This window comes from Perissodus microlepis, chromosome 20, assembly GCF_051167445.1.
Source record: "Perissodus microlepis isolate ML-2025 ecotype Zambia chromosome 20, ASM5116744v1, whole genome shotgun sequence".
Taxonomy (NCBI): Eukaryota; Metazoa; Chordata; class Actinopteri; order Cichliformes; family Cichlidae; genus Perissodus; species Perissodus microlepis.
The window spans coordinates 35,403,290-35,427,915 of record NC_140480.1 but is presented as its reverse complement, the minus strand read 5'-3'; the positions used below and the strand labels follow the sequence as shown (position 1 = coordinate 35,427,915).

The 24,626-nt window shown below is 45.1% G+C and overlaps 1 protein-coding gene across 5 annotated transcripts in view; it reads left to right on the top strand.

Moving 5' to 3' along the window:
• Nucleotides 1-24,613, top strand: part of trim101 (tripartite motif containing 101) — a 26,084-nt gene extending 1,471 nt beyond the window's left edge. Inside the window, exons 1-12 of one of the 5 annotated variants that reach the window (XR_014798838.1) lie at nt 1-6,289; nt 9,833-10,002; nt 10,082-10,262; nt 10,453-10,548; nt 13,241-13,318; nt 13,973-14,128; nt 14,204-14,226; nt 14,327-14,451; nt 16,306-16,535; nt 17,920-18,049; nt 19,162-19,319; nt 24,120-24,613. The exon at nt 1-6,289 is cut by the window's left edge and continues 1,471 nt beyond it. Coding sequence is in view for 4 of the 5 variants with exons in the window: in XM_084916011.1 (XP_084772137.1) it covers nt 6,107-6,289; nt 9,833-10,002; nt 10,082-10,262; nt 10,453-10,548; nt 13,241-13,318; nt 13,973-14,128; nt 14,204-14,226; nt 14,327-14,451; nt 16,306-16,535; nt 17,920-18,006 (1,329 nt within the window). In the remaining variant the exon portion in view is untranslated. The other 4 variants (XM_084916011.1, XM_084916010.1, XM_084916013.1 and 1 more) reach the window with 4 other exon arrangements.
• The last annotated feature ends 13 nt before the right edge of the window (nt 24,614-24,626 follow it).

Sequence of the window (24,626 nt, the reverse complement as noted above, 5' to 3'; positions counted from 1 at the left end):
CACAAACACTGAGCAACCACAGCGTCCCCATGAAAACAGAGATCAGGGGAGAGCACGCCGTCAAACATGGAGTCACGTTTCCGTCAGAGAGCGCCGAGCACGCAGTTAGCAAATTGGTAAATCCAATGATGAATCGTCACGGACAGCACACACAGCGGGATGGCTCTCTTCCACTCAGTTACTTTTTATTCTAAGAGTAATCAGACTACTGTAGTTTCTCAGCAGTAATTAAGCTCCAGTTTCCTCCTCCGAGCTTCGTCCCTCCTCCTCCTCCTCCCTTCATGTTTATGGTCTTCCACAGATGAAGGATTGAGGCGCTGTGTGTCTGCGTGCACACTGATCGAGCCCCGTGTTTGTTGTAGTTTAGTGTGCGGAGGTAACGATGCTGTACATGTGGTGTAAGTTTAGACCTCACCGTTCTTCCCTCTGTCTCTAGGTTTGCTTTTCCTTCTTTTTATTAATGGTGTTGATGAAGGGACGCTTTCACATCCAAAGTCTTATTATTGTTCAGACGAGCAGTTTTCTAGCAGAACAATCAGTTTGTACCAATCACACAAGTTTTATTTTGTAGGCTTTTATTTGTCACAGAAGTTTCCTGTTTGTTCGTGTCTGTAGATTGATTTTTGTAAAAACAAAAAACAAAGAAAAAAAGACGACGTTGAACCAGACGGGCTAAATTTCTTCACCACGTCTCGATGCTCGATCAGACACTCGTTGTGTGTCCATATGTATCGATGCTAGCGGCCGAGTCGACTCCTGACTGGTCTGAGCCAAACTGCAGATCCGTGAAAATCAGAGGTTTTATTTTCCCAAACACGTTTAAGTTGCTGTGTTCCTGTTTTCACATTGACCCCATCACTGGGTTAAAAAAGCTTCTGAATGAGCTTCGGTGAAACCTGCAGACGCCTCGTTACCTGATTGGCTGACCAAACCTGGAGTCGGCACATTTCCATCATCGAATAATGAAACCGATGTATGTAAGAAGATAGCAGCCACATGGTGATAATAATGATGCATTATTTAATTTATTTTGATTTTCTGATCTTTGTAATGATTGATGAACTAGCCGCTGTGAGGAGGATGTAGACATCTTTAGATGTGAACCGTTCTGATGGCGAGGTGACAAATGGCAGACGTGCTGTACATACACACAGAGGCGTAGAGGTTTGTGTTTGTAGCGTGGACGTTTGCCTGAAACGACTATCTGATGTACTGTTGTAAAATAAATGTTTCTGATGCTTCGGAGCCTCTTTGTCTGTGTTTAATCTACCACTGTAATCTGTAATCCACACATTGTATCAGAAGTCGTTACTTTATTCTCAAAGAGTCCCACTCTAGTTGTAAGAAAGAGGTAGGATGCAGCCTTAGCCTTACTAACTGAAGGCTTTTCAGGGAGTTTTTAAGACTTCCTGATAATAATGAATTACAGTCGTCCAGCCTGGAAGTAATAAATGCATGAACTAGTTTTTCAGCGTCACTCTGAGACAGGATATTTCTAATTTTAGAGATGTTGCGCAAATGGAAGAAAGCAGTCTTACATATTTGTTTAATATGTGCGTTGAAGGACATGTCCTGGTCAAACATGACTCCAAGGTTCCTCACAGCGTTACTGGAGGCCAAGGTAATGCCATCCAGAGTATGAATCTGCTTAGATACCATATTTCTAAGATTTTCAGGGCCGAGTACAATAACCTCAGTTTGATCTGAATTAAGAAGCAGAAAGTTAGCGGCCATCCAGGTCTTTATGTCTTTAAGACATTCCTGCAGTTTAACTCATTGGTGTGTGTTATCTGGCTTCATGGACAGATAGAGCTGGGTGTCATCTGCATAGCAGTGAAAATGTATGCTATGTCTTCTAATGATGCTGCCTAAGGGAAGCATGTATAATGTAAACAGAATTGGTCCTAGCACTGAACCCTGTGGAACTCCATAATTAACCTCAGTGTGTGAAGAGGACTCTCCATTTACATGCACAAATTGGAGTCTATTAGATAGATATGATACAAACCACTGCAGCACAGTACCTGTAATACCTACAGCATGTTCTAATCGCTCTAATAGGATATTATGGTCGACAGTATCGAACGCTGCACTGAGGTCTAGCAGGACAAGCACAGAGATGAGTCCACTGTCAGCTGTAATTAGCTAAGACTGCTAGAGACTGGTCTAGAGATGCTTTTTAAGTAAAGGTTTAACTACAGCCAGCTTGAAGGCCTGTGGTACATAGCTGATTATTAGAGACAAGTTGATCATATTTAAGATTGAAGCATTAATTACGACCAGAGTCGTACGTAGTGAGGAGGTAAAATTATTAACAAGATAATCGACCTCTGTTAGCGTTCAGGTAGCTGCTCTGCTCTGTGTTGGTACAGGGCATTGAAGATGATAACAGTGGGTGGATTATATTCTTAAACTTAGTTACAGCGCTTTCAGAAAGACATCTACTGTGATAAAGTCTACTCTCCACTGCTCTAATCAATTTGTGGCTGGTCAAAACTAACAACTGACATGGGCCTTAACATCCACCAAGGCAGGAAGAAGTGCCTCAGCGAGCTGAGAAAGGGGCCTCGCATTGACACATACTTTTTAAGAAGTAAGTCACATCAGTCGATTGAAGTCCAGAGGCAGGAGAATCCCCACATTCCTCAGGGCATCAGCACCCCGTTCGAAGTCCATTGTCGTACAGACCCTCCCATAGTCTTCAGATTGGAACTCAGTCAAATCCAGCCAGTAGCAGTTCCCAGTCTACAGCTTAGTAATCTACACTCAGTATTAGATTGTAGCCCAGCCGGCCATTTAATATCAGCCCCTAGCTTGGAGTTTGGCCACCAAATGCTAGCAACACACTTGTGTACAGATGTAAGGCAGCTAGTGAGCTTCTCTGACTCACTGACTCGTATCATACTCCTTTCACAAAGTTTTACAGCCTCCCCCAGAGCATTATCATTCCCAACGTGTAACATACGGACGATTCGTCACATTCGTTGGTATGTTACACACTGGGATGAGAACGTGTTGATACAGATGCATGCTTCTCGCCTGCAATGACAGCTGAGGTAAACAGCAGACTGCCAGCCTACACATGTACTGAAACACTACTGGGTGGATCAGGTCCACAGTACAAATAAAAGTTATTTTATTCTTTATTTAGCGCTAATTGTTTATATTATTCTAATATGGTAAAATATATTTGTCCTACAGCAGCCACCATAGCTAGGATTATGCACTTCAGTTGGGTAGAAGACAGAACTCTGCTGACATCTAGTGGTGAGGTTTAACACGCTGTATCTCAAGTATTGTAGAAGAAGAGTGTGGAGACAGTAAAGATGCATTTAAGCTTAACTACTGAATTACAGTGATGAGATTTAATTATTATATAATAACTGATCCTGTGTGAGGAATAAAATGTAGTCTGGTTTAGAAGTGTGCAGTGCTGGGTTCCCTTTCATAGAATAATATTATCAAGATGCGTCAGTACCAAAGTGGTCAGCAGGAGGTGCTGTTGTGTCAGACTGAACAACAAAAAAAACTAACAACCCAAACTGCTGCGAGTGTTTCGCTGTTTCAGTCTCACAGGCTTACCGGCCGGGTGCTGGAGCTCTGAAACAAATGATTTTCACAGTAGCACACCTGAACTGCCCCGCCAACATGACCTCACTCCCAAAAAACAGACAGCCCTTCAAAATAAAGGCCCACATAGGAAACGGTTAACTGTTGAGGATAAACGCTGTAATCTGACAGCCATTCTCAAACACTTACATCAGACAGATATTGTAAACTATCAGATAAAAGCTGTAGTGATGTGTTGTTTTCCTCGGTGACCTGTTTGTGAAATACTGCTTCAGATCTAAAATTTTAAAAGGTCGAAGCAGAAAACCAGAGCTGAAGGGTCAGGCTGAGCTTCAGTGATGGTGTAACTGACGGAAAGGCTGTTCCAGCACGGCCAGGGCTTAATCTGTCCACATACCAGCCTCCTCATATGGAAAGTGTGTGTGTGTGTGTGTGTGTGTGTGTGTGTGAGAGGCTGAAACCTGACGCCCCCTCAGGTCAGCCCCCCTCCACACTTTTCTGCAGATGGTGAGGAAGAACAAGCAGACTCAGAGAACAGGACAGTTTTGGCGAGGAAGACTTCTGGACTCTTTCTCGCGGGACACATTTGGAGTCTCTGAAGAGAAGAGCTCACGAACCGTCTGACCTCCGGCTGTCTCTGGGTGGGTGACCACCCGTCGAGTACTCGCAGCACCAACCGGACGACGGCAGAGGTAAAACATCCAGTGAGTCTTTGATAATCCATCTGAAGTATCAAAAGGACCACTTCCTGCTAGTGGCTGTCTCTGTTTAGGAAACTGCGTGCATCACTTAGAGCAGAGTTTCCAAAGTGTGGGGCCCATCCCCTAGGGGGGGGCGCAGAGCCATTGCAGGGGGGGGGGGGTTATGAAAAGAAAAAAAATAAAAGAGCGCTTGGACGCTGCTAGCATAACGGTTTTTGATGAGGCGCCCACGCAAACGCAAAGCAGGAGATGAAGCATCGCTGAATATGTTTCCAAACCAACTTCATTCTAAGCCAAAGACTAGAAAATATGGTGAAGCAAATCTTCCCTTTGGCTTCACCTGCACAAGTGCTGAGGTAGGTCTCCCTGCAGGATTGGTTTCCCCTGCGTCGGGAGCAGCGCTGGGCTGTTCAAATCACGGACAAACAGGATCCCACATTCGTGATTTTTAGTTCACAAACACTTCTTGTAATGACTAACTACTCCTGACATGTTGGAGATGTGAGCTCTTTAAACAGTAAAGTTACAGTGGGATACAAATAACATCAGGCTGATCCTGCCACGATTTGTTCCCCCTGTCCAAATCACAGACAAACAGGATCCCACAGCTGTTTATGTTTTTAAACCCATTTTGCTCGGAGAGACATTTTTTGAAAAATGTATTGACAGCAAAAACAACTACACGTAAAATAATCACACCGTGACGCCTCTGCCTTTGTAAATGGAGGGACAGTAACTGCGTGTAAAACCTGCAGACAGTCAGATTAACAGTATTTTGTCTATCTGCCATTCTGCAATTCATCTCATGTAAACAATAACGTGGCCACAGCGTGCATTCCTGTAAAACAAAGGGGGGCCTAGCGAAAGAAGTTTGGGAGCCACTGACTTAGAGAGTTCCTGGGTTTGACAGCCTGAACTCTTCCAGCTGCGGCAGATACGCAGGAAGGTGAGCTTGTTTCCTGTCTCTTTCTCGTGGCGCAGCTCTGTGGTCTCTCCATCATCACCTCCGCACTCGTCAGCCTCATTAAACTGAACCACAACTCAAACTGTGTGGAAGAAGTGGGAGAGGAATGGGCTCTGAGTCGGGTGTTTGTGTTGTGACCGTATGCATGGAGCTGCAGACAAACACAGCATTTCGATTGGCTGCTTTTCCCTAAAGTCCGCACAGTTGACTGAGAGGTGCACAGGTCTGTGTGAACTTCAGAGCCGAAGGGGAAACCTGCAGTCTGAGCTCGTGTGTTCACAGGTGTCCCACGCCGCGATACTACATGAATTATTAATAATTGCATTAAGTCTGATTCAGAGTCTCATCTGTCACCTTATAAGAATGAATCTCCTGTCAGTGTAGCAAAGGCATCGCGCCTCTATTTTGAAAGGCTGCCAAAACCAGTCCAAACAGTGTGAATAACAAGGCTGGACAGATGTTAACGATGGATGATTTTAAATGATAAAATCATCCCATGAATCAGCACAGCTGCCAAACACTTGTCATTTTGCACAAACAGGGTCATTCACGATTAACAGCCGTCTCACAGTCGGGGTTATGCAGCCATCTTGAATTTTCTTTCATCAGCAGGCTGATTAGAAGAGCAGATGTGCAGATGTTGGTACCTGTGAAATGAAATGTTCCGCTTCTCTCTTAGAAAAACTGCAGATTTAAGTTTTACATCTTAGACCCCGAGGTTACGTCCACCTTTTAACTACAGTCTGTGTGTGTGTGTCTGTGTGAGTCACTGGTGCCGCTTCACAAACGTCACAGCTTTGTGTCTTTGCTGATGTGAAGTGAGTGTTTGTACTGCTTCTACCAGGAGGAGGTGAAGCTCGGCGGAGCGCCCATGTCGCTGTCAGCTGACCTGAGCTGCCTGCAGGGCAGCAGAGGCGCCGAGCGCGAGGTGGCGCTGACCACGCTGGAGAAACAGCTGATCTGCCCCATCTGCCTGGAGATCTTCAACAAACCCGTCGTCATCCTGCCGTGCGAGCACAACCTGTGCAGGAAGTGTGCCAACGAGCTCTACCAGGTCTCTCTCACACACACACACACACACACACACACACACACACACACACACACACACACACACACGTGGTGTGCGGACAGATTAAGTGGATTATCTGTGGCTAAACTGGGACATGTGGATGTTTAACTGGTTTGCTCACGGAGGCACCACAAAGTCAGCTGTCATGATGCTGTTATTGTTCTGTGTGTGTGTGTGTGAGAGTGTGTGAGCATGTATTAATATGCACAGCACAGACACACACACACAAGTAACCAAGTAAAGATGGCCACAGTGATGTCACAGGTCGGTGAGCGCTCGAAGCTCCCCCCTCATACAGAGGTTACCTGTCCATCACTGTGTAGCCCCGCCCTAAATCCTCCTCCACTACCTGCTCCTCTCTGACTCTAACAGGACCATCATTTCTAAAATGAACTTCCTTTTTGTTCACTCACACCTGAAACCATGAACCAATCAGGAAAGACTGATTGGTGCGATCGTGGCTCAAGAGTTGGGAGTTCGTCTTTTAATCGGAAGGTTGCCGGTTCGAGCCCCGGCTCGGACAGTCTCGGTCGTTGTGTCCTTGGGCAAGACGCTTCACCCGTTGCCTACTGGTGGTGGTCAGAGGGCCCGGTGGCGCCAGTGTCCGGCAGCCTCGCCTCTGTCAGTGCGCCCCAGGGCGGCTGTGGCTACAATGTAGCTGCCATCAGCAGTGTGTGAATGTGTGGATGACTGGATGTGTAAAGCGCTTTGGGGTCCTTAGGGACTAGTAAAGCGCTATACAAATACAGGCCATTTTCATGGAGCTCAGAGATCAGCTGAGCAGGACGTCTGTTTTCTCACAGACTGCAGACGAGCTGCCCTCTGCTGGACATTACAGAGAAGGTGTATTGTATATGCAGCGTGTGCCATGCAGAGCCTTCTCCCCCAGCAGTTCACCTCCACTCGCACATCCAGGAGCAGATCTGGAGCTGCATCAACAACATCTACACTGCTGCCATTTTTCTTATTTCACTGTCTGTGTATGACGATATGACTTCAAATGTGCAACATGGTAATGAAACCTGCTGCTGCCTCACATCTGCCAACATTTTTGCGTAAATCAGAGCCGTGCTAATGTTGACCTCCTCTGGTGCTCCTGCCTGAAGACAGAGGAGGGGAGGGGAAGAAGAGAGGAGGGGGGAACAAACGCTGTGATGGTAAAGGAGGAGCAGAGCGAAGGTTTATGGAGGACAGGCAGAAGGTTATGTTACAGAGGAAGATGCTGGGATAGGAGGAGGTGGAGGTAAATCTTAGGGCTGGGTATCGTCACTGATTTCTAGAATTGATTCGATTGGAATCGGGGGGATTTTGCCTCAGACAGTCAGAAATATTATAATTCTGATCACGCATCAGTACATTTCCATATTTTTATATCTATAAAAAGGAAGCTGACACTTGAGAGACTTTATCAAAGGTGTGAGCATCACAGCAGAGGCCTTTGTGTCAAAGTAGCTGAGGATAAAACAGAAAAACATGAAGGAGAATTTCCTGTTCTGGGATTTATACAAATATTCTGCAGTAGATCAAAAATGAAAGAAAGTTATTAATCAACATGTGAACATTACCTGATGCTGCTGACGTGAATCAGAGCAAAGTTACGCAGGTTTGATTACAGACACAGCTGAGAGTTTTGCTCTTTGTCATCATTTTAAAAAGTTTACATCTCTTCAGTCTTGAACCGCAGAAAGGAGACTTCCTTGTTGGAAGTCAGCACACAACGGTAGACTGGTGGGTAACAAGCCAGTGAAAATGCAGAAACAGAGATCTGTAGATGGGAAACTGTTCGTGCCGTTCACTGAGACAGAGAGCTGTGCATTAAGTGTGATTTCAGTGTGGTGGAAGCAAAACAGAAAAGGTAAGAGGCAATTCATGAGAAAGTGAACTGTGAAGCGTAGTTTGGATCTTCTTTTGCTGCTGGTTGTGTCAACTTTGTTTGGAGAGAGATGAAACCTTCAGCTCAGAATCTAGCACAAAACAACAACAACAACAAACCATAAACACAAAGCGCAGAGCCGCTGACGCAGTGTACCTGTCGTCGGTGAGAAAGGCGACTTCTCACTGATTCTGATGCGTCGGCGGGTCGGCGCTTTGTGTTTACGTCTTTGTGCAGAACCCGCGTTAAATTTAAAATTCGATTCAAGATTTTAATAAATCGATATCACTTTGTTCAAGCTAGAATCGGTTTTAAGCAGAAAATTCGATCATCAAAACCCACCTGTAGTAAATCTGCTGTGGCGCCCCCTAAAGGGAGAAGAACAGAGCGGTTTTATTAAGAGACGTTTGGAGGCTGCTCCCTCAGGTGGTGCTCCAGTTCTCCGGGTTTGTCCGTGGAAAGCTGCAGGTTTTCCTGGTTCCTGCCGGGTCCATCCACACTCCTCTCACCAATGACCATGAGTCTGACTGAGTGAGATCGTGGCTGCAGAAACGACTTCTGTGGATGTCTGGGAGTGAGGAGTACAGCTGCTCCTCTATGTCAAACGGAGCCTGCTGAGGAGCTTCCTAGACATCCGCCTCTAGAGGTTTTCTGGGCTCCTCTCTGGAGAGATCTCCTTTCACCGGGGAAAACCTGAGCTCCCCAGGAGGAAGTGGATGATGTTTCTGCAGACATTCCTCTGCTGTTCTGGTGAACGCCGTGTCGTTGCATCAGTCCTCAGCCTCTGGTCCCTCGATCTCAGGATTCACCCTCCTCCACACTCCCTGCTGCTCTCAGTGTTGGAGCACAGCAGTTTAGCATGCTCATGCAGCACTGCATCATTAGACCAGTCGGCACTGATCAGCGTTTTCACTCTGACCAATCACAGCACAGTTTATTCAGTATCGTGTGAAGGAGAAACTGCAGCTCACTGAAGCTTTGCAACGATCCGCTCTGGAGCGTCAGGCTCAGCGTTCCCAGGAGCAGGAAGCAGTCTCTGCCATCAAACAGCTCACTGACACTCTGACATATCCTTCATTCATCATGCAAATTTAACCCGTCCCAAGCGTTCGGAGGCACCGAGCACCGACTCCAGCTGTGAGCTGAAAGCACAGTGAGCGCTCGGCTGGGGAAGGAGCTGGGAATGAAACTGAAGGTTGCTTAAATCCGGACAACGGCTTTGTTTGTATTTCATTAGTAAAGGCTGAACAGAAATAGAATAGAAAGAAGTCGCGGTCCGTCCTGTAAGGGAGTGCAGACGTGGAGCTGTGATCACAGTAAAGCAGTGAGGAAGGACACAGGTGGGAACAGGTAAGCCGGGGCTGACAACAACAACAGGAAGTAAAACCACAATAAGACAGACCGCCAAAGTAAAACTGGAGGTGACCAAACACAGCTAACAGTACAGCTGCAGCAGATACACAAAGATCACGTAGCGAGGATCATTTCTGTCACTTTGATTTTGTGTGTTCGGGCTGTGTTGTGTGTCTTCGATGCTCCAGTGACAGATGTTGTGTGATGGGAGGCTCGGCCGCTGTTTGCAGCCCGGTTTGTGCGTCACGATGGCGTTCGGGGTTAAGCTGGCATTTTGGTTTCTTGCTTCCTGTGTGCAGCCGTCTCTGTTCCACGCTCGGACCACCATGTCGGTGAACAGCGGCCGTTTCCGCTGTCCGTCCTGCAGACAAGAAGTGGTGCTGGACCGCCACGGCGTCTACGGCCTTCAGCGAAACCTGCTGGTGGAGAACATCATCGACATCTACAAAGAGGAAATCAACAGCACCAGGTTGAGACACAGCCAGGTGACGACAGGTGATTAAAGCAGAGACGCGGTGTTTAACCACTTCCTGTGTGTTCACCTCCAGGCCCCTCCCTCCGCCTTCACCTCCACCTCCTGCTCATTCAACATGCTCCGACCACGAGGGAGAAAAGGTGAACATCTACTGCCTCACCTGTCAGGTTCCCACCTGCTCGCTCTGCAAAGTCTTCGGGGCCCATCAGTCCTGTGAGGTGGCTCCTCTGAGCGCCATCTACCAGCAGCAGAAGGTACTGCAGTTTCATGACCTGCTGCCTGCGTACGACTGACTGCTTATTATTGTTATTAGGCGCTTAAATAAATGATCTTTGTGTTTGTGTGTCCCGGCTCACACTGTTGCTCTCAGCTCTCGCAGCTGTTTTCTGCTGAATGACCTGCAGCTGTTACCACCTCATGCAGTCACTTCCTTCTGTTCTCCAGGACCAGCTGAGCGAAGGCGTCGCCTCTCTGAGGGCGTTCAGCGACAAAGTCCAGACTCTGATCAATGAGCTGGAGGAGACCTGCAGACACATAGAGGTGTGTGATGTCAGCGATAACCAATAAACAACAATAACATTTATTGTAGAAGTCTTGTGATTGGCAGCTCAGTTCACAGTATTAGAAACAGTCTGAGCTATGAGACGGTCACGGTTTGCCTTTGAGCATCCACACGCAGGAGTAGCAGTGGCGTGTTTCTGTTGGGGGGGGGGCAGGTAGGGGCACAGATTTAATTGGCAGATAGTGTTAAAAAAATTCTACCAACCGTTAACCATAATTCAATAAACCTAATAACCGAATGCGCTTTTAACTCTTATTAGAATGAGATTTTAAAGGCTGTCAATATTAATCTATAAGTAAGATTGGAGGTTCAATAGCATGTGGATGGCCCGGTGTCGTACATGATGTTGAAGGAGAAGATGTTTCAGAAGGCACCGCATCCTGGTTATCTGGTGGATCATGAACAGGTGCTGGGATAATATCAAAAGATTACATTTCATTAAATAAAAAGACATGTTATTTAAAACAGGATTTTGTTTTACTTTCCAATTACGTACCACAATACATAGATTTGCTTAGTTAATTATTTATTCCCAAATATTAGGGTTTGTCCCCTATGGATCGGTTGAACACTTGACGATATAAACATCCCTTCCTTGCATTTTCCTTGTTCACTCTCTCACACACACCTTCATTTGTAGAACTCACAGGTGACAATGATGACTGCGGACATTGTTCTCTGCTTCTGGGTGTATTTTAGCCTTCTTAAGGAAGAAATTCTCAATATTTTGAGATCTTTTCATTCTTCCTGTTCTTTTATCTCTACTGGTTGGCCCTGAAGTAATAAAGCAAAAACTTGTGTTACAAACAACAACTTTCCTGATGACCTTGACTAGAAGTCAGGGATGTCAACTTCTGGCCCTCATGGACCCTATCCTGCACGTTTTAGATGTTTCCTATACCAACAGAGCCAATTCAAATCAAATAATCCCCAAACACCTAGTTGTCTGTAAATGATTCTTTAAATCAGCTGTGTTGATGTATGGAAACATCTGGAACCGGGAGGACTAGAACTGCACATCCCTGCACTGAGCATGGCACAGGGGTGATTTACTCTATTCATAACATGGAGCTGGCAGATAGGATCAGTAATGAGAGAAATTAGCTGGACCGCACAGTGTAGTGTAAGTGCTGCCTCATGGTAAACTTTGGTAATATTGATGTATAAAGAACAACACTGGCTGATGATGAAGTACAGTCAGCTGGCATGGTGACACTGCCAGTATTAACCTGCAACCAAACCTGCAGCTCCACACAGCAATGCTACGACTTGGATTATATCTTATAACTCATAACTCTTATGCTAGCTCCCCCAGCAGCCTACTGTCTCAAATATGCGACGGCTGCAATAATTGTTTAAGTGTTATTGTTTCCTTGTATTCTAATTTCACCGAAGTTTACTAAACTCAACAAACTTAATATTACTTACCGGGACATTTATTCTCTCCTCATTTTCTTTCGCTGAAAAATAGTTTTCTGCGGTGCCTCTTTCGTGCTTGGCTCTCCTTCCTTTGCTAACGTGATGCTCATAGTGCACAAGCCGATGCTGCATTCAGTTACACTCGGATCTCTGAGCTTCACGATGAAAACATAATCGTACATTGGATATTTAATTGAATTTCATTGTTTTAGCTTCGGTGTGGCACCTGGGGTGGCCAGTCTGGTTGGGGAGGTGGCCCCCCCAGGCCACCCCGCTGGACACACCACTGCTGAGTAGCGAGTTAACAATGAAAGTTTATTTACAATCTCTTCACCGAGTGTATTTACAGGCTGTGCGGGGATAGTGCTATATACAAGACGTGAGGGGGCAGAGCTCCAGGAATCTGGGGAAAAGAGGAATCACACACACGCTCCTCCCTCTCTCTCCACTTTGTGACCAGTCGCTCCTTCCACACACTGCTCGTGGAACAACGGGACGGTCCGAGGAATCTCGATACAAACAAATGCACGTTAATATTCTGCACACGGGCACGAGAAACTTTGGCTTGAACTTGTTACTGACGGGAGTTTAACAACGATCCAGCGCCAAACAGCAGACCTCTCCCCTCTTCAATACCGGCTGGTCCTGATGAGGTCCAGGTGTTTCCAATACAGGGAGGCGTGGGCCGAGGGCGTGAACCCACCATGATGTCCGCCCCAGCAAAACAGGAGAGAGAGAAAGAGAGCGAACATAATGATCAGCTCCTTGCTGATCCCGCAGGTCGTGACAGAGACATGTTTCAGATCGTTTCATGACACCTTTGCTCATCTCTTCACTTTGTCAATTCAGCAGATGGCCCCGCCCCTCCCTGAGCCTGGTTCTGTCGGAGGTTTCTTCCTGTTAAAAGGGAGTTTTTCCTTCCCGCTGTCGCCAAAGTGCTTGCTCACAGGGGGTCATATGATTGTTGGTGTTTCTCTGTATGTATTATTGCAGGGTCTACCTTACAATATAAAGCACCTTGAGGCGACTGCTGTTGTGATTTCGAGCTCCTCAGACTGCAGCTGCAGAACATCTGCACAAGAGCTGCTCGTTAACACCTGCACACACATCACGACAGATCCAGTTATTGAGCATGTGATGAAGCAGAGTCTGCACGAAGATGAAGAATGTATTCAAAAGTGTCAGGAGTCCATGAAAGAGCCTCGTGGTTTATCTGCGTCAGACCTGATTGACTGTGTCGTTGCTCCTCAGGAGAACTGCAGCATTCAGAAACAGAGCGTGTGCGAGAAGTTCAACCGCATGTTCTCCATCCTGGAGGAAAGACAGAAGGTCAGAGTTCAGCCCTCGTCCTCAGTGATGTCGGGACTTTAAATTATAAATGTGTGCCGTGCACGTAGGTTTCCTGTTTTATTTTGGTAGTCCCGTGTTGGTTGTGCTTTGTCTTCAGTCTGACTTCCTCCCCTGTGGCAGTGTCTGCTGTGTGTCCCTGTGTCTCCTTTCCCTGGTTACCCTCAGTGTGTCTGCAGGAGGAGTGAGCTTCCTGTTTGGACTTTGCACCAATAAAAGTATGTTTTTGTTTTTGAAAGCTGCAGACCCAATCAGACGACTGCAACCTCACAAAGTCCTTCTTCTTTTATTTGGTTGCCTCCATTGCTGCTTCTGTTTCAGCAGAAAGCTTCAGTTCCCTGACGTCACTCTGTAAACGATGTGAGCAGGAAACTGATTTTACAGTCCCAAGCAGAAAGAAGCAGTCGCTGTTTTGTCACCACACAGAGACCCGCCTGCTGCTCTGTCGTGTCTTCATCTGAGGGACGTAATCAGGATAACGTCCTTCGGATGAGGACACGTGTCCTCAAACACGTTGGAGCCTCTGCGGTGAATGTTCCTGCGCCTGCTGTCTGTTTGTGACAGAAAGCTCTGTATTACGTCTTGTTTGAACACGATGGTCACGCCTCATAGTGTTTGTTTTTACTGTGATCGAAGGCGATGACGCAGCGAATCAGCTCTGAGCAAGAGGAGAAGACGGGCCACGCCCGGGCGCTGGTGCGTTGCCATGATGACAGCATGGCAGCCAACAGCAGGCTGGCGGAGAGCGCCGCGAGCAGCATGGAAGAGCCCAACATGGCCGCCTTTGTTCAGGTGAGCGACTCCCGTTTCCTGTGTGCGGCGGTGACGAGTCTGACTCGGCTCATTTGTCTCCTCCTCCTCTTTCAGAGTTCAGCAGAGATGATCACAAAGTGAGTGACGGGAAATATTCTTCACGCCTTCCTTCACTTCGTCAGCATTAACCAACCTTCTTTTGCTTCCTATACCTCCTCGCGTCCTCGCCGTCCTCAGGGTGAAGGCGGCGAGTGCCTCGGGTTCGTCCGAGACGCTGAGACCAGGTTACGAGCGCCTGAGTCGTTACAGGTTTAACTTCAGCGAGCAGGAGAGGGCGCTGAAGAGCATCGACTTCATCAAAGGTTCGCCTCGTTCGGCTCATTTCCACCTTCCCAACCCGACACAGGGCAGCTCTGCATGACACGAAGGCTACAATAAGCCATCTTTATAGAGATTGACAGACCACGTGACTTTTGCGCATTGCATGCCGGGAACTTGTGGCAAAACAATCCAAGTACCGCATCAAACGCAAGCATTTGCAGCACCGCAAAACGTTCATTCTCCGGTTCCAATACCTTCTTGCTTTTTCTTTGCCCCCCAAAAAAGTTATGTACAAAACGAAGGAGAACAATGCCGGTCCGTACAAAGACAGACTTGATGAAAAGTCAAAGAAAAGATCAAACGAGTGAAAGGGTTAGACCCTACTGTGCAATTAGTGATACAAAAAAACTTTTACCCTGTGAATAAAAGTATATGTTTGTGTCAATGTACCATGGTAATAACAGAAGCGAAACGCAATATTGTGTCAGGACAATTCACTATTTATGCACAATAAACAAAGGAGCATAGCACCACAATTTCTGTTCAGTGCCAGACTTGCTTGTAACCTATATCACCAATTATGTTAAGAAAAATGACGTATTAAGTACAACAGCAGACTGAGCTTTGTGGGAATGCTTTGGAGCAGACTAACCTGTGAGCTGGAGAGTTCTGGGACGTTATATTTGCTCTTTGAATGGCTGCGATCCAGTCGCCTCTTTGTTACTTCGGAAACACGACTCGAACGATTTCTCTTCAACGACGTAATCCGATAAAAACTATCTCTTTACCCGTCGGCTTCCCGTGGCTGTCATGCGACCGGCTATTGCAGTTAATAATACAACAGCTTCTTGGCATTTTTGTGTTTCTTTTTATCGCTGTGTGACTGATTTCAATTGAAAGCCTGCGTGCGCTAGTACCGCTTACCACGAGTTCCCAGAATCCTTTGCGGTTTTACCCCTGAATGACGTCACATTTTCAATCTCTATATGATCCTGCAGCGCTTCCTGTTTAGCTCCTCCCACTTTAAAGTGCCTTTCCTCTGATTGGTTTAAATGTTGTGGGTGTGGCTTCTGTTTGGAGCACATTACTGCACAATGAGCTGGTTATGGGTTGTTGTTGGAGTAACCTCACAGCAGCCGTGTTATCGGTCAGAGGAACCGCAGTGTGCGACGCCATGTTGGCACCAACACTCTGAGGATGCAGGAGGTCAGCTGTCATCAGTGATACCTGCCCAGGTGCTTCCCTGTGATCATCATAACACGGATGTCTTCAGCTGCAGCGGGTTACCAAACTAATCAGGTTGTAGTGTTTTATCTCCACAATACAGACACGTGCTTTAATTTAACGTCTCCTCCTGAAGAAGCAGGGCGAGGGGCGGCGCCTTCACATGTAGGTGTAGTAGGCGCCAAGCTTGGTCCTGGAGGTCCTGACCAGAGGCAGAATAACTCACAGTGAAGCTGCTGCAGAGTATCAGGAGCCACGTCAAGAATTAAAACAATAATGATGACGAGTATGAAGGACTGGAGCTGCAGACGAACTAGTGTGAGCAGTATTCATTGGTCCAGCTCTCAGCCGTTAGACGTGGGCGTGCACGTTGAAGGTCACTTCTATAAAACCCCGCCCATTTTTAAGTCTTTGTTCATTTCTGTTCATACTCAGATTTTCTGAAATCTTCTAAAATACAGAAAATGGAGCGATGCAGGAGAGAAAACAAAAATGAATTGAATGAAAAGTCGTGGACTAAAAGAATGAAACAGGAAATACATTATGAATAAATAAACATGTTTACATCACTGTATTATTCGTGTTGCATTTACATCAGTTCGTCTCATTATTTCCTTTGTGATGTTGGCTCCTCCTCCCTCAGCATCATGGTTTTTGTGATATCTCTCCAGTCGTGAAGGATGTTCCTGAAGAACCAGAGCTGGACCCAGAGCCAAAAGAACCCAAAGATTCTTTGATCCAGAACACAGAACCAAACGGCAACCAGGAGGCCGCAGAGGAGGTTTCAGAGCAGGAGACTCCTGAGCTGGACTCGGGTCATATCACGGAGGGAGAGGAGGAAGCAGCCGCCGATCTAGCTAAAGAGGGCGGCGAACGGCAGGAGGGAATGAGCACACAGCAGGTAGAGTATCACACCTGCTTTAAAGACGCTCACCTTTACATCTGATTGTAAACTACTTAGAATTTCTCTAACATATAATCTAATGAAAGAGTCCATCAGTAGCCTCAGAGCTGCCAACAGTCAGAGCTGAGGGTCGGTTGTGAGACTCCATCATGAAGGTTGTCCAAATATGGTCACTTCCTGAAACAAAAACCAACATGGTGGCAATTGAAACGTTACCAATGAGGCTTCAAAATGCTACAAACCGTGAACAGCTGGACCTCACTGACCAATGGGCTTGAGTCTGTGTCCATCTTTTATATACAGGGTTTGCAGGAAATGCATGTTTTACTAAGAGAACATTTGCAGGTCTCCAAAACCAGCGCGGAGGGATAAACACAGCGAGTGATTAAACATGCGGCTGTAACTGTCTTCACCTGTCAGTGTGAGGGGATGGATGAAGAGGAGGAGGAGGATGCTGACTTTTACCCCGGCTGGTGCACAGCTGGCTCGAGCCCATCAGCTCCTGGACAAACCCTGACGGAGGTCCATCGATGCATCAGCGAGGACGGGTTCACCTCACGCTGCTGGGGTCAAATCCAACTTCAGCCTCCACAGATCCTGGACTCCCTGCTCCTGTCTGGCCGGGAAAGCACGCCTCCTCCTCGCTTTGTGAGCTTCTCCTTCTCAGCTTCAGATCTCCTCCCACAAGGCTGCCTCTCTGTCCTCCATGAGTCTCCATCTGCTCTCATATCTGTTCAAAAAATCCAGCAGAAGAACCTCAGAACGAGGAGGAGGAGGAGGGGCAGGGCTGGGCGTACCTGTCCGAGGCCGCTGAGGAGCACCTGAACGAGGCCGAAGGAAAGGGAAGCAAAGGATGCTCGTCACCGGTGCCGGCGGAGTGAGCTCAGGGTGAGGCTGAGGAGGAGCGAGGAGGATGAAGCTGTGAGGAAGGAGAAGCGTCACATGGAGAGCAGAGACGGCGAGTTTGGAGCGTCGAAAGGAAGAGAGAACGACGAGAAGAAACCCAAAGGCTCTGACGTCACCGTGGAGACGAGAGGTGCTGAAGACGCCCGTTCCCACAGATATGGCTCCACCTCCACAGCTGCTTCTTCTTCTCTTTTTATTCGTTTTGTTTCTGCGAGCCGAGCGTGACGCCGGCGCCTGCCGCCGGCGCCTGCCGCCGGCGCCTGCAGCCCTCAGACATCAGTTTAAATATGGAAAAAGGAATAATCAGAGCTTTAACCCTCCATGTACGGGAGCAGGAAGGAAGCACAGCTACACCTGAATGAACAGGTGGAGACTTCCCACCTGAGCTGCTCAGCCGGCTCGTTAGAGTTAGGAAATAATCCACCGCATCTCACCTCCATCCTCTTCCCTCCTCCACCTTCCTCTCCACCTGCAGGCTGTCACACTGTTCTTCTACCTGCTCGCCCTCCTGGTCATCCTGCAGAGGGCGTGGGCTTACGTCGGCTGCTTTATTTGCACATAAACGCCACACGGAGCCGCACGAACATCACTGCCGCACAGCTCAGGTATGCTCACCTGCGGCATGCTTTTATTGTGAAAAGCATGTGACTCTGACTCAGAATACTTTTATTTTAAAAGGATAAAAACAGCTTTTCTAGGATTCTTTTGGTCAGACTAAATTAAAGATGAATTAATCTTAGACGATCACTGATGCGTTTTATTATAAACATAATAATTCTGCTTCTTACAGAAAACACTTTAAACTCACAGCGACTACAAATAAATGAAATCAGGTTACAGTCAGTCAAATTTATTTTTAAAGCGAGCACTGATTGTCTAAAAAAAATCAATAATAATAAAATTATTTGAACTTTATTCTTTTTTATTTTACTTTTTTTTTTACCCCCATACTACTATCACTGTTACCGCAGTACTTATACTATTAATACTATTACTGTGTGGTACTGACTGGAGCACAGGAGCGTGGTGGGAAAAAGGCCAAAGAAATCAAACATTTTAAGCGACTGGACAAACTTACAGTGCAGACTGACGCTAAACTTTATTCTCTAATAAACACAAGGAGCGGAGACTCAGCTCTGCTGACACCCTGTGGTCAGTCTGTGTAATGACAGTTTTAATTCTCTGTAGTATAAAAATAGAAGCATTATCGCTGTTTTATTCAGGCTTTATTAAAGCATAATTTTATTCTTCATGATAAACATTTACATTTATTAAATATGTAAATTTCTCCCCCACCACATGTCTGTCATTAATATTGCTCTAAAATTGAATTCATAATAATAATCTGAAATATGTCTTTGGGCCAGTTTGCTTAAGCTCTGCGGACACTTGATTTAATATAAAGAAAAACTGTTTATAATTATAAGTTCATTCATGCAGATTAAAATACAATAATGTAACATTCTGTAATCGTGACATCAGAGCGAGAGGAAATAAAGACCAACCAAATCCAGCAGGAAGTCAGTTTGGAAATAGAAAGGTCAAAGGTCACCATTTTGAACATCAGGACAGGATTTAAAATAGTTTGGAGCAAACAGGAAGTTTATCTCAGGTATGAGACACCAGGTGAGCTTCCAGGTGACGTTTTGGTCGTCTCTGCGTGTTAGAGAGCCAAATCCATTTTAACCATCTTTTAATCTGAAATCTTAATCTGCAGGATTCAGGAGACTCGTACTGCTCACGCTCACCTCCACCTGCTGTCCCTCCAGGAGGGAGACCCACGGCCCTCGCATCGCTGCCTCCACCTCCTCCACTTCCTCCTCATCTGCCCAGTTTTTCTCCTGGCTGAGCCCCACCCACAACAAGAGTTAGCCGGTGGGTGGATGGTTGGGGGGGATTCCTCTGAGAGATGTTTGGTTGTTTGGGCTCTTATTTTGAAATTGTGCCTGAGAAATTACATTTTTGGGCTCGTTTTTGTAGAAAGTGTGACAGACGATCGCTGACCTGACAGGAAGTGAAAGCAGAGAAATAACGAGGTTCACAGGCCGAGGAGGCGTGATACATTTATGTGCGTGTGTCGTGATGATGATGATGATGCTTCTCACATATTCATTGTTGATTTTTAAATAATAACTTTTCTGATGCTGATTTTGTTTCATGACTGACTCATTCAGTCTTTGGACACTTTGAGTTTCTGTGTGTTTTGTCAGTGTTAAAATGACAAATCAGTGATTCCTGAGATTTGGGACAAAACAGGTTTTAATTTTCTAAAAAATATTTTTTGATTTTTCAAAAACATCTTTACATATAATTGTTACACTGTAAGTTTTGGCCGTCTCGCCATGTTTTGGTCTCCCAGGTGTAACATTTTTTTAATAATTTATGTTTCTGCTGGAGAAGTGCAACGTTTTTGTCAACACCATCAGACACAAAGAAATGCACAAATATATATTTTAAATTAAGTGTTTCAGCTATTTTGACTTTTAGCAGCTTCTCTGTTCTGTTTATGCACATATGCTTTCAAACTAATTATACCACATTTAAAAGTAAGATTGTTTTGGCTTTTTGTTATTAGAGTTACGTCGTACATATTTTCAGAAGCTTGTATTTAATCTCCATAAGAAACAATCATATTTAGCAGCATGAAAATTACACATTTATTGAGAAAATTAACTATTTTTATTGGAATATCATGAGGGAGCAAAACATGGTTCTTCAAAAGGGAAAAATAAACAAAAACCCAGAATTTTGGAGTTGATAAGGTGTTGACGGTGGCAGCGTTGGGAAGGTTACTTTTCAAATGTATTCCATTACAGATTACAGATTACATGCCCCAAAATGTGTTCTGTAACGTATTCCGTTACGTTACTCGATGAGAGTAACGTATTCTGAATACTTTGGATTACTTAATACGTTATCATGCTTTTTACAGCTACCTGAATGTCCTATTGCTGTGATTTATTACTGTTACTGAAGGTCCGCGGCTCCGAACCGTAGTAAAGGGACCTCTGGCTGATACGTCGGGTCCGTGTCGGGCTTGTAGCTGAAAACTAGCTTTACTTTGTTGTCTGGGTCAACTTTGCTAGCAGAGACAGAGAGAGGCGTTGAAAGGCTGCTGCAACAGAGCTTATTGTTTCAGAGGAAAACACGAACACAGCGTACAGTCGAGTCTTAATAGCTTACTCACAGCTGGGCTCGTCAGGCTCTCTGTTTGGCTGCAGTGGTTATTATTATATTTACATGCTTCCAGCTCCCGTTTCTGCTCGGTGACAGCTCGTACTTTTCCTTTTTCTCCCTCCTCGCTCACAGACACATCACGGGTATGGCAGTCCATTCTCCCTGCAGCACGGACTACACTGCCCATCAGGCTGCATGCTTTAGGTGCCTGCAACACTCTGCCTGTTGCCTTCATGTTAAATCATTTTTAAAAATATTTCTTCACCTCGTTATGAGACGCGAGATTGAGACACGGACATTAGAGCCTCTTAATGCTTGTTTTGTTTGGGTTTCCACCGGCGTGGAAAGGGCAGAGGCTAACATATGAAACAGGAAAAGGCCGCCGTGTAATCCCTTTATTTGAAGAAAGTAACTGTACAGTTACGTTTTAAAACGGTAACTGTAACAGAATACAGTTACTCATATGTTGTATTTTAAATATGTAACGGCGGTACATGTACTCCAACACTGGACGATGCTGACACAAATCTGACGGTGGTGACACAAACTCGTAGAAAACATGATATTATTTCTTTCAAAAAGACCATTAAACCTTAACAACTTACGTAATATCACAAGACACTTCATAACAATTCTGTTTTTGCACATGTCAAGTTCTACATCTTAATAGTTCACCAGCAAGTAGCTGCCTACTACTACTCGATTACTAAAGTTCTCTGTGGTTGTGTGTTTAGACGCTGCTGGACTTTCTCTCTTTTCGTCTCTGTGCTTGTTTCCAAAACCTTCTCTTCTGCCTTTTTTCTTTCTTTCAGATCACTGATGTTCTTTATTTTCCCCTCTTTCACTCTATTTCTCCATCTTTTCCTTTCTGAGAAACTCTTTCTTCAACTCAGGCTGGCTGTAAATTTTTCTCTACTTCTTTTCGATCCTCCCTGTTCCTTCTCTTTCGGTCGTCTATGACAGGTTCCCCTGGACCTCAGGAGACGAGTCAAAGGAGCTCTGCAGCATCACTGAGAGTTACAAACTGTCTACATTCTTTCATCTTTAATAAAACGATCAGTGTTGCTGAGTTAGAAGTTAGCTCGCTGGTTTCCACCTACATTCCAACATAAATGAAGACAGGAAACTAAACAGCAGTGACGTTTGTAGGGTTACTGAAGTTGGGCTAGCTGCTATATAATGATGTGCTAAGTGATCGCTAGCGACACAGCTATGTTAGCATAGCATGAACACAGTGAAGCTGGAGGATGAACGCTAACTCGTTTCCACTTGATTAAAGTTAACGTGCGGGTTCTCGATGGTTAGGCTGACAGTGATCACTGACTGTTTTTAGGGGCTTGTTCAGATGTAAAAGAACAAGATAAAAAGCACTGAAACATGTTAAAACACAACAGCCTTAATAAACGCAGGTAGTTTGGACTCGAATGCAGGGTTCATACATCATCACTTAAAAGACCAGCTCTCGGGGCAGAGATAGCTCAGTAGATAGAGTGTTTGCCCCCTGATCTCTTGGGGGTTCAAATCTACCGAACAGCGGCTTTCCTGAGGTACCCTTGAGCAAGGTACCGTCTCTACACACTGCTCCCCGGGCGATGGAGTTGTAGCTGCCCACTGCTTGTGAATGGGTTAAACGCAGAGGACTAAGCATGTTCCTACAGGATTAATAATGTATACATTAACAATGAGATTCAAGATACGGCAAATTCGATAATATTCGACACACCTATAAAGCAGAAATATCAGTGAAATACACAGGAAGTAATATGACTGAAATATTAATAAAAATAACTTAATATAATTAGTGAATAGGACACTTTTGTGGCGTTTGTCAACACCATTAGAAAAAGCGTCAACACCGTCAGACAAAAATCTGATGGTGCTGACAAAATACCCGACTTTCTCTCATAACACGTGTTTTTCTGGCAGAAGCTTGTTTTTCATCAGCTGCTTATGGCCTCAACAATCTACCTAAATGAAGCTCTTTACAAAAATTTTTTATCTTGCATTTCATCGACTTTGGTGTTGACGCGCTGTGGCTGTGACGCAGTTTTATCACAAAGTTGTGCCATAAATGAAATTAAAACCAAAAAACTCACCATGGCATGTGTATCGAACAGGAAGTGGTAAAGGGGTCCTCAGAGTGTAAGCTGCCCACAATCATTCCTGATTTTTTTGTACTTTTTAAAAATCTGATGGTGTTGACAAAAACTCTGGACACGATTTTAATCACTTAAAATATGCAAAAATAAATTCCAGTTGTACATTTTGATATTATATAAGGTATTGACTTAAATACTTAGTGACTTGATGTTTAATTTTACATTACTGTTCATTTTTCTCTCTATTTTAATATCATCACACCTGCTTGTGGACAGTGGATTTTTAGGGTACTGGTAATGTATTGTACCATTTAAAGTAAATATATATGCATAACAAAACACAAATCAAACTTTTGTTGTATAAACATTGCCTTGGTTTGTCTCTTAGTCAGCTGGGTTAACACTTGTATGCATATTTTTAACCCCAAATCGGGTTTTATCTGGCGGACATGTTTTGTCCCTTATCTCAAGAATCACTGAAATCCACGGACGTGGTGTTTGCGCGTGTGTCATGAGGGCGACGAGCGTCTCACAGCTTTAAAAATCACATCGGTCAGATTTCTGAGGCTGGAGACGCTCTGCGTACTGCGAAGAGCTATTCTGCATTTCCATTCACAGATAAACACAAAGTGTCAAACCAAAGTATTTCAGCAGCATTTTACAGCTGTGCTGAGGAGAAACCACTTCCTGTTTGGATGACTGCCCTTTAAAAATAAAAGCACACCTGCCTTAAAGCGCCACATGAGAAAAGAGACGGCGTGTTCAGTTATGAATCGGAGCTCAGCAGACCTGTCAGACTCTCTGACGGTGTGTTTGTAGGTTTACACACAAACACGTCAATGTGACGTTTTTGTGTTTCTGCTGCTGTAAAATGTGTCGTCATGATTTAAAAACACGTTGGTCTAAAGTAAATCTGTCACCTGTGCTCCTGGAGTCCACGCCCACTCACAGCAGGGTTTCTGCCACAGCTAACAGTAATGCTAATTATTACAACCTTGTTTTCTGTGTGTTATTGTAGGTCTTACAATATAAAAGCACCCGAGGCATCTATTGTTGTGATTTGTTGTTTCTGTAACAGGTAACCCACGAGCACGCACAAGCTCTGAAAAATATTAAAGTTCATCAATATTATTTTTGATTAAGATGCTAAATTACATTTATTTACACAAATATGCATTTGAGAGGTTGAATGTAGTGACTGCTCTCAGACGTGCGAGGTGCTCGCTCAAGTTTGTGAGTAAAGTCAGTAGTTCAGTTTGAAATTCATCGCTCCTGTTTAAAGAGGCACGACTCACTATATTAAATATATATGAAATAAAAATGAATGTTTGTCTTTTCTTGTTTTTATGACAGGTGTGCAGTGAATCTGATAAGCACTGTACCTGTGTGTGTGTCATAGATAATCTCAGAACAGCTGAGTAACAAACCGAGAAGAAACATCTGCTTACTCTTCACGTCGAGAACATCTGTGCACTGTGATGTGGAGATGCAAGCCGGAGTTAGAACAGGCCTGGGCTGTACCTTCATGTTTGTACCACAGGACGGAGCAGTGAGTCAGGGCGACCTTTATTTAGCAGGTAAAAGCATAGCAGCATCCGGAGGAAACACGGCTAAAATAAACGAATAAAATAAAAAACCTGCTGATGCCGTGTCGCCCCCTGCAGGTCAAAGTTTACAGTGGGTTGCTACAAAAAACACCTTTAACCAGAGTGATGACACACCTTAGTGTGATTGGTTCACTGTGTTTCTGCCAGTTTGGAAATGTAACGTGTAATCTGTTCTTCAGAATTGTACTCGGACTGTTAAAAAAAACGTGAAGACTCAGACACTGATGAATATATCGATAATGGATTTTTTTTTATTTCCGAGGCAGGTAATCCACTATTTCTTAATAAAATAACAGAGG